The sequence below is a fragment of the Colletotrichum karsti genome (genome assembly GCF_011947395.1).
Source record: "Colletotrichum karsti strain CkLH20 chromosome Unknown Scaffold15, whole genome shotgun sequence".
In the NCBI taxonomy this organism is placed as follows: Eukaryota; Fungi; Ascomycota; class Sordariomycetes; order Glomerellales; family Glomerellaceae; genus Colletotrichum; species Colletotrichum karsti.
Window position 1 is genome coordinate 987,919 of NW_024065915.1, and position 18,416 is coordinate 1,006,334.

The window sequence follows — 18,416 nt, forward strand, 5'->3', positions numbered from 1 at the left end:
CTCTTCCTTTCTTGCCGACGGTCCGTAGGCTGTGTGCCTCCGTTTTTCTATCTTTCTTCACTTGTTGGACTGCCTCCCGACGTTGCCGAGATTTTGGCCATTGGGACTATCAGCGGTTATCCTGGTCTTGGCTGGTGTAAGTAATCACAAATTTGGATTGATTTGAGGGCATGTGATGGCGGAAATGGGGGTGTTCTTCGCATTTCGCACTCGCGGAAGTCTCGGATCTGCTCGTACTCGCGGGAGTCCCGGGCTTGAGTGATGTAAATGCAGGTAGCTTTGAAGTTTAGATAGACAAGATGGTTTGTGATGGTGGAGATGACCAAGTTCTTGGTGTTCCGTGTTCGTGCTCGGAGTCACGGCAACAGTGTTCAAGGGTTTTCCGATTACCATGTTATAATACGCAATATGTGTAATAAGAGATAAAGTATTAGAAGTTCCCTGACCTGTACGAGTTCCTGACGAAGCATTGTCGTTAAGGTTTAGTCCCGTGAACTTTCAACTTTACAAGCGCGGTAAACCTTAGTTCTCCCACCAGTTCGCCAAGAAAACCCCAACGGGAGTCCGCATGAACTACATCCATGATGATGGGTATTTTAGACTTCGAGCCCAGCCCTATCAGGCCATGCTCTCGAGGCGAACACCCGTTATGTAAATTTGTTTCACATGTCAAGAAAAGCCCTGTCCACTTGACCTCAATATCAGTTGTGAGTTTGGCTGACCCGCACTGTGTACATCCTCGCTTTCCCAAAACCACCTAGCTCTGGAAATCATTATTTCATTTCGTTTTGGGGCGATTCTCAAGCCTTCGCAATACCGGCCGTACGCAAGAGTCGTTTTGTGTGCCACAACTCAGTAAAAGTCCAAAGGGGCAACTCATTCCGAACCGCAGCACCTGGAAGCAGCAGAGACTTTGGTACACTCCACCTTAGATCACATTGGGTCGGCAAAGACGAGAAGCAGATATCGAAGCCGCAACAGATTCCATGACCACCAGTATCAGTTGAGCCGGAAAGACAGCGAGAATACCAGTATGGGCACCATTAACCCCACTACGGAAGATCACCACTCAACAACTGCCCCTCACGATCAAGGCACCAGGGAGAAAAATATCTACAACGAAGTCGACGTTTCGACCTCTTCTAAAGGCAAAGGGGGTCCTCTAGCCTCCTCATGGCTCCCCACCTTTCACAGCACCCTATCTTCCCTTCTACGATGGACAGGCTCCTACCCGGGCCACATCCAGGACTCTCATCTCACATTTGTGCGTGAGGCCGTCGTCCCCTGCCTCAAACAGCCTCCCACCACCGCTGACAGGCTGCGCTACATTCTGACGCATAACCACTCGCCGTACGAAGCAAGCGTCGCTTTTGCGTCTCACCAGACGCCAAAAGTGCGGTTCACGGTGCAGCCGCTGACGGATCCTGGCGACGATGACCCCTTGGGGCAAAAGGGACTGCGCCAGAAACTGGAGGGTCTGGCGTTTGCTTCTGATGCAGACCGTACCTGGCTGACTGCCTTTATCGATTCTGTCTTCCTGACTGCCGAGGAGGAGATAGGCTTGATTGAAAAGGAGATTAGTTACGGCAGGGCTGTGCCGCAGCAAGTATGCTACGCCGGGTTTGATCTCGAATTCGACGAGGACACGAATGGGAAAGCGGCTATTGGTATGAAGGCATACCTGTTTCCGCAACTGCGAGCTCTCGCAACGGGCCGGCAGCCAGTGAATATCACTGAGTCTGTCGTGAAACGACTTGCCGGGGGCGAAGAGGGGATGCTGGCAGCCTGGGAGTTGCTCAAAGACTTTCTCGTCTCCTACGGCGAGGACAACATCAACGTTTACTTCCTCGCCATTGACTGCCTGGCGCCACACATGGAGCCGAAGCCTCGCTTCAAGGTGTACACCCACACACACGCCAACTCCCTCGCCTTAGCCCGTCATATCTTCACTCTGGGTGGCCGTCTTTCTTCTTCGTCTGCAGACTTTCTACCGCAAGTGTGGCCCCTCCTTATGGACATGGAGGATGTTGCCCGGGCTGACATGGACGGCCTGGAAAAGCCGCTCAATGAGCCGCAGAGCAAGTATTGCGGGCTCTGTTTCTCCTTTGAGATGATTCCGGGTGATGCAGTACCGCAAGTCAAAATGTACGTGCCTATATGGCAATACGCTCGTTGCGAAGCCGGCGTTGTGGAGCGTTACGAGCGCATACTCCAGACGCAGGGGATGATGATGGGGGATAACGACTTCAAAACTGCTGTCCAAAACACCTTGTGAGTATGATTCTTACCGCGGAAGTGCTTTTGACGACGCTGTTGCTAACCTGTACTTTCTTTTTCTAACAAAAAGTGGAAATGAAACAGACACGGGTTTGTACACCATGGCGTCGATTTCCTCTTCTAAAAAGGGTGTAGGGTTTAGTGCCTATTTCGGGCCAAGGTTTTGGGAATGAGCGTTGTTTGTTATTGTCATACTATCACTCAAAGTCGTAGCACAATAAGCCTACTAATATTACAAGCCGTCTCTAGCGTGCTGTCGAGAAGGAGTCTGATTTTGTGTTCCTTGAGAGCGTACTCTCGCTTGCGCCCACTTTGCCTTGATCCAGATACTCTGTAACTGCATCATTCGCCTGATTTAAGCCATCCACATGCAACAGCACATGATGGTCTGGTCGGACAACTATGCCTCTTCCAGCCTTGATTTCCGGGACCGCGTCATACCAGGTCTCGGGCAGACCAAGGCTCGCCACATCAACGCCCCAGTCGCAGGATGCGAACGAAGGATTGGCGTAGTGCAGTACGGTAAATCGATCATAGGGCAAAAGGTCTAAGAGAGAAAGCCCGTTGCTGGTGATGCTGTGTGGCAGCCTTGCCCCAGGACACGCTCGTGGCACATACATCGTCGGGTTGTCAAGAAGAGCTTTCGTATGTAATGGGTCGTCGTAGATGAATCCGAGCTGGAGGGCTAAGGAGTCAAAGTGCTTGCTCGCCTCCGTGACTGCACTTGCTGCCGCAGCTGAAATTGCGGGCCGTTGAAGGAATGCATCCATGGCGAGATCCGGCTCTTGTGCTTCTTTATACTGAATGGCGAGGCCAACCAGCGTGGTACTGACGGAGTAGAAAGCAGCCTCGCTGGCCTTAGAGTACTCGAGATTCGCGAGTGCAACGGGCTTGCGCTCACGGGAAAAGCTGGCGAGAAGGTTCGGGGTGCCTTTCCCCCGGATGATGGCAACCAGCTTCCAAACCAGGTTGTGTGCATCGGCGATGCCCGTGTTGAGACCCAAGCCACCCTGGGGCGGCAGACTGTGGGCAGCGTCTCCCACGACGAACACGCGGTGTTTTGGGTCACTGTAGGAGGATGCCACACGCGGGGCCGTCTCCCAGATGGTACGAAGAACTTCTGAGTACTGCAATCCCGGGAGGCAGGCCTCGACTGGAGGCGCCTTGCGTTGGCCGCCGGTTGACGCCGAGTCCATGACGGGCGTGACGTGCACGAAAGAGGAATCAAGATTGTGTGCAATGAACTCGCTGGGGTGCTCGGGGTGAAAGCAGAAGTAGAGCATGGCATCGTGGCCCTGCGGAAGCGCTGCGCGCAGACTACCTTTGCAGACAATTGACTGGTAGGCATGGCCGGGTCCCATAGATTCAAACTCGATGCCTGTCGTCTTTTCCCGTACAGTGGAACTAACGCCATCGGCGCCAATAACGAAGTCGGCCTGGATACTGTGCGCGTCGTGGCTTTGTCCTATGGAACTGCACGAGATGATGCAGCCAGCTTCCGTGATGTCGGTTGTATCAACCTGCCAGCCCCTCCTGACTTGGGCGAGGCCTGTCTCGCCAACTGTCCTCTCAAGAAGGCGTTCTAGCTCTGGTTGAGGCCAGTTCAACAATGGCTCGGATGTCACGGTGCGCACATTGTCGTCCTGACGTTCGTATGGGAAACAACCGATCTCGGCGTCGGCCAGGCCATAGACAAGACGCACCAGGCCGGCATCTTTGGCTGTGGCTGCATGTTGTCGCATGTAGGCAACATCCAAGCCAGCTTGGCGGAAGATCTCCAGCGTCATCGGGTTGAGGGTGTGGGCTTTGGGGTGGTTCGAAACGCCGTGGCGCCTCTCCAAGACGATGCACTCGATGTTCTGGCGGGCGAGGAGAAGAGCCGTGAACAGCCCAACCGGTCCCGCGCCAACTATAACGACACGTGTCTTTTCCATTGGTGTTGATATCAAAGTAGGTTGATTGTTAGATGCTGGGCTCACAGGCGGAAAATTTCAAGTATTTGTTGTTGTGGCGTTGTCGAGACGTTAGCTTTCTTAAGTTCACCTTAAGTAAGCCTTCCGCGTCATATCCCGTCGCACGGGGCCAGTCACACATTTTCAAACTTTTCCCCTCTTATAACAGGCATCATAATGAAGTCCACACAAGGCTGCTGGACATGCAAAAGTGAGAAAACCCTGTCCGATCGCACAACATAGTTCTTTAAAACTAACTTCCTGCCAGATCGAAAGATCGGGTGCGATAAGACCATTCCTGCTTGTGATAATTGCGTGCGAACGGGGCGGCCATGTGCTGGCTACGAGGTGCGCCTCATATGGCCTGACCAGCTTCGTACTAGGCGCAAAGTTTTCATCGCAAACCAAGCTACGGAAGTAGTGGACGTTCGGACGTACCCTCCGGGTCAGAAACGCAGATTCTTGAATTACACTTCCGAAGAATTCGTGCTCGCAAAAGGACGCCTTTCTTGGCAATGTCTAATGGAGACAGTCCCTACCCGCCCGACTCCGTTTCCCTCCCTCCATTCACCCGTCGTTGGTGACGAAGCCATGCTCATGGCTTACTGTCCGTCTCTCATCGCTTAAAACCCATTTCGGCGCTGACGCACTCCAGATGAGCAGGTTGTGGCGCCAATGTGTTCAACAACTCGTGTGCTCAACGGTTTTGAATGCCACATTTTGCCGATGGCATTATCGCGCCGTGAGACGATAACAGAAGCCTTGAGCAGCTCGATGCTGGCTATTTCTGCACATCATCGCCATGGATCAGGGGCTGCATTGCGCTACAGGATTAAGGCAATTCGAGGTCTTTCTGCATCTCTTGCGACATCATCAAACGACACTTCAGATCGCGAAATGGCGCTGCAGGTTGCTACTAGTATGATGCTTTGCATGTATTGTGTAGGCGCTTGATGCCTGTTTGTTCTTTCATTGGGGCTTACCACTAATAGCAAACAGGTCTTTGATGAACAAGAGGCTCAATTCCATTTGCACTTAGACGGCACCAAAAAGATCTTGAATAACTGGCATCACCGATATCGTCAAGATTCGGTCTCTGTTTTCCTAGCACTTTGGGTGTCGTACTATGAGGTTCTGGGCGGGTTTGCCCGACATTCTCGGAGGTCTCAAGGTGACCTGATCACACAAATTTGCCCAAGTGAAGTGCGAATGTCGACTGAGGTAAGTGAAATCCCTATTAAAATAGAAATTGCTGACACTTTCTAAGATAATTGGCCTTCTTGGTTGTTCTGGCTTGGTGTTTGAAATTATTTCTTCTATCAACAAAATGCACCCACCACCCCCAAATCGCGTCTGCCACGATCCGGGCGAAGACCCCCTCGACCAGCGAGTCATTTTAGAACAAAAGTTGCAAAAGGCCTCACAGTGGCTGAGCCCTGATGAGTTCGCTTCTTCTACGGAGGTGGAGATCAAGTGTGCATTAGCAACGGCGGAACTGTACCGATTAGCAACCTTATTGTACCTGCAGCGGGTGGTTCCCGCCGAAGGCGATGACACGAGAAGAATTACATACTTACAGCAGGCGTTTGCAGCTCTGGCAGAAGTTCGAGTAGCAACGAGCCCTTGGCCAGTTTTCGTAGTGGCCTGCGAGTCGCGCACTGACGAGGAGCGCATTCACATCTTGGAAATTCTTGATCGGATGGACAGGCTTCGAAATGTTGGGAATGTGCGTGTCATGCGCACCGTCGTTGAGATGACGTGGAAACAACAGGACCTCCGCAACCTTTCCGACACGCTGCAGCCCATGCAGTGGTGGCTTTGTTTAGAAAGTAGCATCACGATTCCCTGTTTCGTATAACGTAATGATAATGATTCACGTTGCCGGAACCACGAGCATGACTTATTTGAATTGGTTTATAACTGCGCTTCTTCCGATGCCAGCACAGCTTGTGATCGCATTTGCCTTCCCTGACTGTGAGCCATGTGGGTCAAAGGTGAAGACCGAGCACTGGGCTATGCGGGGTATTGAAGTATTATGGGGTCAAACGGTCATTCTTTCCCGCATCGGGCTGTGTTCTTCGCAAATAAATGCCGACATTTTAAATGTTAAGGACTACCTCGCTCGTTGACATTCATCAGCAGCATTTAAGACGTCGCAGCAGAGATTCCACTCATGATAACTTAAATACAACTGATGTATGGCATTCAACCTGGGTTTTAAACAAGCCAGTTGATCATTCAAGCTACCTTCTATCTTTACTATTTTCCCTCTTCGCTGCTACACACTTTCAAAGAGAGCCATGTCGACACTCTAGATCATCAATACCCCGGAGCATATCCTCCAGCTGTTATCCGAGCTTCATAAAAAGTCTTTGGAACAAGAGGCTGCCATTTCGAAAACACGAAAGATTATATCTTGCAAGGTGCTCGGTGATCTGGAAGACCAGCACTCGCGTGAGAATGCTGCGGAAGAGTTTGACAAGCTGATGCTGGATTAGTTCATTGCCTTGGACGAAGACAAGTGCCACTTCACCTACCAGCTTGTCAACGCCATGGGTGCTACCAACATCATTGAAGCAGGCACGAGCTTTGGTGTCAGCACCATATACCTTGCTCTTGCTGTTGGCAAAACGACGGCTGCAACTGGGAAGTCCGGGATTGTCATCGCGACCGAAAAGGAGCCTGAGAAGGCATTGATGGCTCGTAAGTATTGGGCGCAGTGTGGTGCGTCGGTTGAGCAACGCATAGACCTCAGGGTGGGAGATCTACTGGAAACTCTCAACTAGCGTTTGCCGGAGATCGATCTCCTACTACTTGACAGTGAGTTTTATACATTACCTATGTAATTTTCATTCACCAACAGTTCGAATAGTCTGGTCAGTTCTTGCTCTTCCGACCCTCAAGACCGTCCTTCCCCATCTGCGACACGGCGCAGTCGTTCTGACGGACAACACGATATCCGGCGCCGAGGGCTATAAGGACCTGTTGGCGTACTTGCGGGAGCCTCGGAATGGGTTCCAAAACATGACTCTGCCTTTTACCAATGGGTTCGAGATGAGCGTTTATCTGCCGAAGAACTAAGGGTTGCAATGTCGGGCTACCACAAATGTTGAGAGGGCAGTGGCTGTGGCGAGCCATAGTTCTTCTGTGGCTATTGTACGACGGTCGAAATTGGATGTTAAATCAAATTATTCGTTTCTCAATTTAAATATGATTTGTCTGTACTTCTCCTTTCCCGCAGGGTTGGCCTTTCGACTTCTATCAGGGGCACCAGAGTCATTACAGTATTGCCAGGGTTATCCTCAAACAACGGGAATTGTAGATACTGTCGATCTCTAAACGCAGAAACTCTCACTTGATTCCTAGAACATGAAATAGAGGCGCTAGATATGTTTCTTTTTGCAGTTTTGTACTCTTACGTTCTTAATGCTCTGGAGTAAAGTGCTCTTTAGTATTCTGCACCTAATTCACCTGACCTGCTGTATAAACTAATGTAACTTCACTCGAAAAACTGGACATAGCAGGCCACGTTGACAAGTCATACTGCTTGAATACACGTGGAAGGAATCTGCGTGAAAGCTTTTCCTCATAATGAAGCTTTTCAAATGATTGAGTCTACGCCAAGACCGTTTTGAGGCAGGACCCACTTGACACTGTAAATAGGAAGTCATTTGCGATCAGGGGCGCTCCATGTCTTCCATACCTCGTTCCGTTGTCCAACTTATATAAACTCTTTGTCATCTGAACTTCGAATGCTTCCGGTGCACACTGCAGCTCCGATCCTGCGTTCTCACCATGTCATTCCCACCGCCTCCTGTTTCTTCGGTGTTAGATGCCATTGGCAACACACCGGTCGTTCAGCTCAAGCACATTGTCCCGAAAGACAGCGCCGATGTGTTCGTCAAACTCGAATACATGAGTCCCACGGGGTCTTACAAGGATCGAATGGCTCGATCTATGATAGAAGAAGCTGAGCGCCGTCTGGACCTTACGCCCGACATGACAGTTGTCGAAGCCACCGGCGGCAGCACTGGATCTTCGCTGGCCTTTGTCTGCGCCGTCAAGGGCTACAAGTTCATGGCACTCTCTTCCGATGCGTATGCAAAAGAGAAACTACGAACAATGGCTGCGTTTGGCGCAGCTGTCGATATCACGCATAGCCCTACGGGCAAAGCAACAGCGGATCTTATGGCATCAATGAAGTCTCGGGCCACAGATCTGGGGTCAAACGACAAGTATTTCCACACCGATCAGTTCAGCAACTGCGATGCACTTGTGGGATATGCAAAGATTGGCCAAGAGCTTTTGAGCCAATTCCCAGAGGGCTTCGAAGTGTTCTGTGGCGCCTTCGGCACGGCTGGTATGATGATGAGTGTTTCCAGCGTCATCAAAGCCACCAACCCAAACATTCGAGTTGTCCTCCTGGAACCGGAGTCCGCAGCCCTGTTAGCTCACAGTCGGAGAGGCTCCCATGCTGTTGATGGCATTGCACCCGGCTTTATCTCGACTCACGTTGACGAAACGTTGTATGACGAAGTCCGTACCGTTCATGAGCACGAAGCGCGTGATATGTGCCGTCGGTTGGCTAAAGAAGAGGGTCTTTTGGTCGGCACATCATCCGGTCTTAATATTTCAGCAGCAGTCAGACTTGCTAAGGAGCTTGGACCGGGGAAGAAGGTTGTCACTGTGGCTTGCGATACGGGTTTGAAATATCTGGCGGGTGATCTTTTCCAATAAAACCGAGAGGTCCAATAGATTTATCACTGTGAATGCACGATTCTGTGCTGCTTGAGGGCAAAATGACCTAAAATCTAAAACTTAGATATTCGGTAGGGACCGGATCTCTGAAAATGCACCATGAGCTTAAGTTGATAGCCGATCTATCACCTACAGTCTAAACATTTGGTTTGAGAACGCGTTTGGGTTTTGAGACAGGTCACAGAAGAATGCCTCAGCAGAAACCTCGGCATTTCGGTTTGGAGAATCCTGACGATGACGACTATTATCTTAAACAGATATTTAATTCTGAATTAGCTCTTTTCCGATCATGCTGGTTTGGTCTTTCGATTGGAGATATCACGTACGTTATGCGTCAAGCCTTATCGGTTGTACCGTCCAACCGTACACTGATGATCGCAAACTCCTGCCTCGACAGTAATGCAGGTGGAGATCCAACTTCCAGGCAATCTCCACATCAACAGTATACATGAGCAACCCTGTTTTGGCTCGTACTTTGTATTATATAAAGTCCTGGAGCCTGCACATTCCATAGAAGCGAGTAGTATTACAAAGTCTGATTACATGTCCTACATAGCACCCTTAACCATGACTGCATCAAGCCTAGGCGGCCATCAACCTCAACTCAATCAATCAAAATGGTCAGTCAGTCCACAATAGGCTCCCAGCAGCACGTCTCGACAAAGCTAATGATTGTATTAGGCAATGTGCCCTAGTTATTCTAGGGGCATTCATGATCAACTTTACTACCTGCGGGGTCATCTTCAGTTTCGGGGTTTATCAGGAGCATTATGAGACTATGGTACTCCACGATGACAATCCTTTCACTGGCGCATCGGCAGCCTCTATCGACCTCATTGGCACCCTTTCCGCGTCTCTGATGACAATATCAGCTCCATTTGTGATGGCGTGGACAAAGTACTTCAGGCCTAAGTACGTTATATGGACTGGCGGAATACTCTTTGGTGTCGCGGGCATTCTGGCGAGCTTCGGTAAAGCACTTTGGCACTTCCAGCTGGCTCAGGGAATGCTGTTTGGAATTGCTGCGGGGCTTTCGTTCATTCCATCCATGACTATTGCCCCTACATGGTTTGATGGCCAAAGGGGCGTCGTCATGGGCGTGATATCAGCAGGCACCGGCATCGGTGGATTGGTTTGGGCACCAGCAACGTCGGCCTGCATCAGCGAATTCGGCTTCCGAAACACTCTTCGACTGGTGGCTTCCTTTAAACTGCCTCCATTTGTGTTTCAGGACTTCCTCTATCTTGGGAGCCGTGCATAGCAAACGACTTCTCCGCCCGGAACCAGAATATCTCACCTAGTGCGGTACTGTTCAGAATCCCACTCCCCAACCTCGAGACGATCAAAAGCCGAAGATTCATCTTACAAGCTGTTGCTGCGGTACTGCAGAGCGCCTCCTACTATACGCCAGTCTTCTTCATAGTCTTGTACAGCAAGGCTTTGGGGTACAATGAGAAGGATGGCGCAAATCTGACCGCGCTCAGTAATGCCTGCAACGCCATCGGGAAGGTTTCCGCAGGACTTTTAGGAGATCGTTTGGGAAGGCTCAACTCGTACTTCCTAACGACCTTCATCACGGCAGTCATCATCATAGGCTTATGGCTCCCGAGCACGAGCGTTGGGAACGGGAATGAAGCAATGAGCCGGCAGCTTTTTATTGCCTTCACCATTCTATATGGTCTTTTCGCGAGCGCGTTCATCAGTCTATTCCCTGTGGCCCTGGTAGAGCTCTTTGGTGTCGATATGCTCCCTCGTTTGGCTGGAGTCATGTACATGCTCCAAGGCTTAGGCACTCTTGTGGGCACGCCCAGTGCTGCGGTCTTGATCTCCAGCTACAATGGCTCTGTAGAGCCCAGCAGCTACACCCCTGTGGCAGCCTTTGTGGGTGCCCTCATGGTAGCAACTACCGTGGCGGTGGCTGGAATCCGCTTTGGATGTTAGTTATACTGAGATTAGTATCTGGAGATGAAAGCGAATCAAGTAGAGTGTGGTTATTTCAAGGCTAAACGTGAAATGAAAGACCCTTTGCGTCTTTTGACACATATCATTCACAGACGGCATACCTCTCATCTGCCCGGGTGCCCACATCGGCCACGGCGCGGCCCCACAAGCTCCGTTTGTGGCGGTGCATTATGCCATCGGCTTCGCCGATAAGGCAGCCAGATGAGGAGATCCAATGCATTTGCAGTAGACGCTTTCAACTTTGAGGGCAGCATGGATCTCAGTACTCGGTAGTAGTCTAAGAACCTGCGTCTGCTACACTCTAAGGGCAACTTCCAGTGATTACTGGTCCGCAGCCAGGAGGCAAGGATGACTGCAGAAAGCGCAGAGTTCTAAGCGGTCTTGACAACTGGCTCTTATCGCCCTAAGGTTTCTACGCTCCCTGCAAAGCCTCTGCATCGCCTGATTCAGTCGTAGTTCACGCTGCCTCGTGGTTTTGTTCCCAGTCTGGCTCCAAAACGAGACCTCAGACTTGAACACTTTCCAAAAAACCACTGAATTGCCGCTGCTCACGACTTTAGAAAGACACGACCGAATTGATTATAAATATAAAAGGTAAAGGTAGTAGCAATGTGGATGGTGGCAGTCGTGTGCTCAACTCAGACGAGGTCTGAACTTGAGAGAGGTGCCAAGTTGCATGCCAGCTCCTGGGGGCTTTTCCCGCCAGAACGCAACGACTAACAGATGGTCCAGAGATGGCGCTATTGTATAAGTTTACAAGCTTCTCAACAGACTTTCCGCTCATGCCCAAGCTTCACGGGCCGCAGCGGGACATGAATGCTTAAGGCAAAGGCCAGGGATAAAGCTTTCGGACAGCCGATTGTCAGGGCCTCGGGGCATCTTGTAGCTGGGTGGGATTTTGGGAAGAAATTAATTGACATGGCCGTGCTCGGGAAGACCCCAAAAATAGGGCTCTCCGAAGTTACCGAGGCAGTAGACTCTTGTCATGGCCATGATTACTTTCAATAATCGTGTCATTGGCCAGGAAAAACCTGAAAAGGGGTCTTCGCGGCCCCGCTATCAGGATCTCATCGGCATATCCCCTGATTTGGCATGTTGCCCCTCACAAGGACCCCTGCATTGACAATCCAGGGGTGACCGGTAATTTAACATCAGGTATTGTTGCCTTGCATTTGTGACTACAGACGGCTCTGCATACAGATGGGGAATCGTGTCGCTTCGGCCGGCTTCTCAGTCCGTTGACAGCCTCAGTGGGTCGATCCTGCGAACGGCAATGACTCGGATTGAGGATGGGACTTTATCTATCCCTCGACGTGCTGCTCTAGGAGTGGAAGTTCTTCTCTCCATCAGTGTGCTCAGCCGTGTCTCTCGTTCTCCATCCTGGCTTGCCTGTCCCTTCTTTAATCATTGACTTCAAAATGCTTTTCAAGACTGCTCTCGTCTTCTCCGCTGCCCTGACTGCCGACGCTTTTGCTGTCGTCAGACGGGATGCGAACGATTGGGCCGCTCCTACCGCTGCTGACCGTAAGTCGGATCAATGAAGATGACTTCTGAATTGGGATACTAAACTGACACTTGTAACAACAGGCCGCAGCCCATGCCCTATGGTTAACACTCTTGCCAACCACGGCTACCTCCCTCGCAACGGATTGAACGTGTCTCTCGCAGACCTTATCGCCGGTTTCACGGCAGCGGTTAACCTCGATCCGGCCGCAACGACTCTCGTTGGACAGAAGGCGCTGCTGACCTCTACGACTGGCAACAACGCTACCTTCAACTTGGACGACCTGAACACCCACGGCAGTAAGCGGATCATGGGTTATCAGGTATCTCAGCCTGTGATGTGCTGACATCTCTTAGTCATTGAACACGATGGCAGCCTGAGCCGAAATGACATCTACTTTGGTGACAACCATAGCTTCGATGACGAAATCTGGCAATCTGTGGCGTCGTACTTCGTGAATGCGACCATTTCTATTCCTACCGCAGCTGCAGCCAGATCTGCACGTCTGCAAGCTGCCGCCGCTTCGAACCCCGATTTTAGCCTGACTGCCGATGGGGCTCAATTCAGCTTCATTGAGACTGCATTGTATCTTTCCATTTTCGGTAATTTAGACGATGGAAACGCCAACACTGAATGGGTCAAGGTCCTCTTCCGTAAGTGCTTGCCTTTGAACGCGTGACGCAGCTGCTGACTTGACATTCAGAGGAGGAACGTCTTCCGTTCGCCGAAGGCTTCACTAGGTCTGAGACACCAGTCACTGCTGCTGGAATTCTCGGATTGGTTAGCAAGGTTGCGGCGGCAAGCTCATAGATCCATGAGATAGCAGTTCAATGATGTGTTTAGACTGTAGACCGTAATTGAGGAAAAGTGTATCATGCAACAAGATTTACTGGAATTATTATATGTAACTCAGCACACGACTCTTTCCACCACAACCGGCGACAATTAGGTTGGCGTAACAGAAACTCTCCATGTGTGATATGCCGCACAGGATGTTCGAATGCATCACTTCGGAAGAAAAAAATCCGAAGCATTTGATTTAATGTTTATATCTGGACACACTTACGAAGATGGAATCTCGGTTGAGTGTCACGGAATCAGGGATTACCAGAGTATTTGAACTTTCCGAAAGGCGTCTTCCTGACTGGTGGAGAGATAACGTTCCACGATGGCATCGCTGAACTTCACAGGCATTTTCTATGTCTCTTCCAAAATCCAATGATGTGACAGGCGCTCATTTGTCTGTCTTGCTGCGAGGTGACGGCCGCACCGGACTGTACCTCCGTCTTTCGTGGGATTTGTCCTAAACTTGAAAGCCACAATCCATGGCGCACGAATGAGGGAATTCGTCACCTTCGCTAGTGCTCTCATCGTCACACTGTTCTTCGTACCTACGTGAAAGAATTTGACGACATCGCCATTGTGGGTTTTGCGTGTTGTTCAAATCGGTTGCATACGTAAGCAACGCATTTCGATCTCAAGATTTGATAGGCCCAGGCAGATCAGATCGTCGGGTTGGGACGTCAATTCGTGATGCGCTCTAGAAGATTCCGTTGTCTCAAGGTAACCTGGTCCTTGATCGCTCCACCTGAATTCATGCTTACATGTAACCATCAGGTGAGTCTAGTTGACCGAGGTACCGCTCCAACATGAGATCGCCTTCATTCTCCTCAACTTCGTCGTTTGCATTTGGCGCAACGAGAGAATCGGACAAGCATGTGAATGTTTCGAAGACCATACGCAAAATCACAGTCATACAATGGGGAAGGCCAACATCGAAATTGGAAGTTGCATGTATTGTTGTCTTAGCCTGAACCGAGTAGCTCCGAACTACACGCGTCCAGCGATCGGAGCCACGTCTCTGCTATTAGACGCCCTATATTGATCTGGCAACAACCCGACTGGCTACGACGTTTCTGAGCATGGAGAATAGCCCAGGTCTTTGAATAGTTCGCCTCTTCCTCGGCCGAGTGAGACTCTTCGTAGAAACATGTTTTCATCTGATGTTGACTGTCGCGGCTATGCGAGTGCGAATGCCTCGGTGGCTTCGCTGGCTTGAAACAGTCACTCGCACGTCTAGGGTTCAAGGGACGTTCCCTGATAGCTGACAGCAAACTTAATCCGCTCAGATGAAGTGGCATGAAAGCCGCCAGAGTGCGCAACCCATCAGCGATGCTGACGTATTGTCCGAGCTTAACAGCCCCCAGAAGCACAACACGTGAATATCGTGGTGCCGAGGAGTACGATCGGAGCACGATCGGACGAAAGTATAAAGCAAGGCGGCTGTCATCTCGACTTCCCAATCATAGACCTTGCAATTCTAAATACCATTTCACGCTGTTCTTTCTTCGCCTTGGGATTTCTTCGTAAACGCAGCAAGCAATACTTTTTGAAAATTATCCACGGACTCGTTATCACTTCACACCATGATCGAAAGCAAAGATCCTATGAAATCCACGTGGCGCCTTGGCGACAGGCGACTCTGGAGATATTACCATTGGATCATCGAGAAGCTTGGTTTGCAACATGTCAACCTCAACCAAGAAGTGCCGGTACACCAAAAGGGGGATCCAGTGCCATACGTTCCCCATTGGCAATTTCACCGATGGATACTCGTGCACGCTTGTGTGCCACTCATTCTTCACCAAACCTTCGTGTCATACACGGGATTCCGACTTCACCCGGTGGCTGCGTTCGTCTTTTACAGCGCAGCCATCAAATTCATCGCCATCCACCAGATCAACATCATGCGAGATCTCGGACACTTGCACGGCTTCCTCGATGGCGACAAGCACGAACGCGATGGTGTACCCGACACCAGCGTGAAGAAGGTGCTGCATTCACTGATCTCCACGGCAACCTTCCGGTCGATGCTCGCAGTTATGCTAGCCTATCGAAGCTCCGAGGCACCAAGCTCGATCAATTGGATGTTGGCGCCCCTCGAAGTCGGCCTCTACGGGGTTGTGCTGGACTTCTGGTTCTATTGGTACCATAGACTCATGCACGAAGTCGACTTCTTGTGGAAGTACCACCGCACCCACCATCTGACCAAGCACCCAAACCCTCTTCTTACCTTGTTTGCGGACACCGAACAAGAGATTTGGGATATTGCCGGCATCCCGATCTTAACATACGCCACGTTGAAGCTTTTCGGATTTCCCATGGGTTTCTATGAATGGTGGCTTTGCCAGCAGTACGTTATCTTCACCGAGCTTAGCGGACATAGTGGTCTTCGCATTTACGCTACGACACCGACGCCATTTGCATGGCCTCTGAGACTTTTCAACTGTGATCTTGTCTTGGAAGATCACGATTTACACCACCGAAAAGGATGGAAGAAGAGTGGCAACTATGGCAAGCACACCCGCTTGTGGGACCGTATTTTCGGAACATGCATGGAACGACTGGAATGTCCTGACGACAAGATTGACTATGTCAATACCGTGGTGTATCCGCTTATACGCGGATGATATGAGAGCTGAGACTCATGGGTCCGCCAATTGTGCAGTTTTGGGCGAGGATAACACGGTTAAATCGAGGGCTGGAAGGCTAGCGGAGATTGACGGGACTCTGTCAGTCCTGGTACAGCTGCACTGTTACTTGCAAGAATGGCATACAATACACAAGAGACCGAGTGCTATGCGCCAAATAGCAGGTAGCTCGGCCACATCATAGTTTCCATATTGAATTGAAAGGCTTTATGTTGACATGAGTGCCATATCATTTTATCGCAGCAATGATTCCCCGCATCAGGTTAGAGTACACAGCTTCAACGTAACTACCTGGTGGTGTTCAGTATACAATGAGTGGCTGAACTCTGTTGTTTGCTGAGGCGTAAATGATGGTTAGCATCGTCTTCATGCTTTTGAGGCATTAGCAAGTACCTCGTTTTGTCCATTGTAGCCATGTCAAACCAGGTTCTTGGTCGCGAATCTGCCAAATAATTTCCAGGTAGTGCTCCAGCCTTGGGGAGTGCATCTCAGCGTACATGCCGCACAGCCCCAGCCTCCGCTTGATTGTTTCGCGCAGACTGGAATCCACAGCTTCGCATCCGGCAACAAAGAGCGGAAATGCAAGTGCTCGGCCGGCAATAGAGTCAGTGCCAACACATTCGGCTTCCCGTTGAATCTTTGCAACGTGCCGTCTGACAAGTGGTGCCGTAAATGCCAAGTCCCTCAGTCTCGTGTAGAACATGATACACGAAGCCAAATGCATGGCTTCATTAACGTGCAAAAGATCTTCAGGATCTCCAGGCACTCCTGCAACCGCATCAGTGTCTATGCTGTACGCGAGAAGAAGATTTTGTTCCAAGTTAAAGGCTTCAGCTTCCATGTCCATGGACCAAGTTTGCATCAAACGCCGGGTCTGAACCAGCTTTCCCAGTCTCAAAAGAGGACCAATCAGACGATGGGAGAAGCCATAAACTGGGTGTGTGATCCAGATGGATAAGTCGTCCACTAAGCTCCAGTGTTGTCCGACAATGTCGCCTGAGAGAAAAGAAATATGTTTGTCGGAAGGAAAGGGCAGGTGAACATATGGAGATAATGAGTTATACGTGCATATGTCGGTCCAAGTAAGGAGAGCAAGCAGCATTGGAAGTCGGCTGTCCTGTTCGTAGTCCCGCAAAAGACTTTGCGCTATGTAGGATGCAGCGCTCCTGGCAAGCAAAAATAGGCTATCGCGTGATGACTTGTCTGCTTCTGTTACTCGACACAGCAGCAGCGACGCAGCTAACGAACTAATGAATGATTCCGGGTTGGGCGACACATTCGAGTTGGTTGCAATTAAGGCCGTTACCGCATCAAAGAAAAGCCTACTAACGTTGACATTTGGCACTCCAGACGGGCAGGATCTCCGATAACGTGACGCAGAAAATGCCAGAGCAGCAGCTCGCAAAACCGAATCGGTTGCCGCCATAAGAGGTAGTAGGGTTGAGAAAGGGTCGTGGAAACCTGTTGTTGTTACATTCGTATTCCAACAAATAAACTGGTGACTGGAAACAGTGACGAAATGTTGCCAAATCATCATCCTTTCTTGAGATTCTTGAATATCCATCGGCAATGTTGAAAGCGTCGGTAAAAGGCTTTGTCCGTGGACAGCAGACCTTCTGATTGTCAACTCAGATGAATACTGTCCTGGAGTTTTGTCTACATGGCTCTCCTGAGGGCCCTTGCCGGACTGGGGCATCGAGTTGTCGTTGCAAATAAGAACAGTCGCCAGTTTTACCTCGAAGCAGGGCTCCTCGGGCGATGTTAAGGGTAACAGTCTTTCAGGACGTGATTGTTTGTCTGTCTGTTTCTGAACTTCCGGCTGCAAATTTTGAACTGATTCGATAGTGAGTGACAAGGGCCAGTAAATGTCGGTTTTATGATCGATTACCTCCTGTTTGTGGCTGCGTCGCTCCATTTTGACCGGGTCTCCACAGTCTGAAGTCTTGCCCGTCACAATCGACACCCCGTTTAGCACAGCGCGTGCATGACGGCTTCTTCTGATCGCACTTGGAAGTTTGTCAGTAATGATCGAAGAATTGAATTCCAACGCCAGCGAGGTGCCAGTGCGAGCCAAACCTTTCTCTTGCTCTAAGAGCATTGCAGACATGCCGCCCCAGGGGTTCGCATGCTTGCTAACTGATGAGAACAGCTCACAACGACTGATGATATGAGATGGTCTGTTGAGAGTGCCAGAACCAGAGTCAGGATTCAAGATTGTGAGATACAGCAGATGGGCAATTGACGAGAATCTCCGTTATATGACGATTAATGTATGACAGCCTCAGTGGCCGACGTCGAAGGCCCAAAACAAAGCGTGAGGGGTTAATTACGGCAACATCCAAAGTACAGTGATCTAGGCCGTGCGGAAGAATTCCGGCACTATGCGACAGGGAATTGCATCTTATTGCATCAATACCGGGATGGGACAAATGCGTATCTTTAGGGCATAGACTACTCATGCGGAACGGGTGC

The 18,416-nt window shown here is 50.4% G+C and overlaps 6 protein-coding genes across 6 annotated transcripts; 5 read left to right on the plus strand and 1 right to left on the minus strand.

Moving 5' to 3' along the window:
- Nucleotides 1–1,033: 1,033 nt before the first annotated feature.
- On the plus strand, nt 1,034–2,275 carry CkaCkLH20_05530 (aromatic prenyltransferase; the record flags this gene model as incomplete). The annotated part of the gene is made up of 1 exon (XM_038888249.1): nt 1,034–2,275. One exon carries the CDS (start codon nt 1,034–1,036, stop codon nt 2,273–2,275), a length of 1,242 nt encoding a protein of 413 aa, XP_038746725.1.
- A 247-nt stretch (nt 2,276–2,522) lies between these two features.
- CkaCkLH20_05531 (FAD binding domain-containing protein) lies at nt 2,523–4,211 on the minus strand (the record flags this gene model as incomplete). The annotated part of the gene is made up of 1 exon (XM_038888250.1): nt 2,523–4,211. One exon carries the CDS (start codon nt 4,209–4,211, stop codon nt 2,523–2,525), a length of 1,689 nt encoding a protein of 562 aa, XP_038746726.1.
- Nucleotides 4,212–5,556: 1,345 nt separating this feature from the next.
- On the plus strand, nt 5,557–7,310 carry CkaCkLH20_05532 (O-methyltransferase; the record flags this gene model as incomplete). Its single annotated transcript, XM_038888251.1, has 3 exons — nt 5,557–5,955; nt 6,728–6,932; nt 7,102–7,310. 3 exons carry the CDS (start codon nt 5,557–5,559, stop codon nt 7,308–7,310), a joined length of 813 nt encoding a protein of 270 aa, XP_038746727.1.
- Nucleotides 7,311–8,024: 714 nt separating this feature from the next.
- On the plus strand, nt 8,025–11,154 carry CkaCkLH20_05533 (monocarboxylate transporter; the record flags this gene model as incomplete). Its single annotated transcript, XM_038888252.1, has 4 exons — nt 8,025–8,755; nt 9,669–10,209; nt 10,377–10,923; nt 11,042–11,154. The coding sequence occupies 4 exons, from the start codon at nt 8,025–8,027 to the stop codon at nt 11,152–11,154; spliced, it is 1,932 nt and encodes a 643-aa protein (XP_038746728.1).
- A 1,213-nt stretch (nt 11,155–12,367) lies between these two features.
- Nucleotides 12,368–13,263, plus strand: CkaCkLH20_05534 (chloroperoxidase; the record flags this gene model as incomplete). Its single annotated transcript, XM_038888253.1, has 4 exons — nt 12,368–12,473; nt 12,537–12,752; nt 12,810–13,106; nt 13,157–13,263. 4 exons carry the CDS (start codon nt 12,368–12,370, stop codon nt 13,261–13,263), a joined length of 726 nt encoding a protein of 241 aa, XP_038746729.1.
- A 1,616-nt stretch (nt 13,264–14,879) lies between these two features.
- On the plus strand, nt 14,880–15,923 carry CkaCkLH20_05535 (fatty acid hydroxylase superfamily protein; the record flags this gene model as incomplete). The annotated part of the gene is made up of 1 exon (XM_038888254.1): nt 14,880–15,923. The coding sequence occupies one exon, from the start codon at nt 14,880–14,882 to the stop codon at nt 15,921–15,923; it is 1,044 nt and encodes a 347-aa protein (XP_038746730.1).
- Between the last annotated feature and the right edge of the window lie 2,493 nt (nt 15,924–18,416).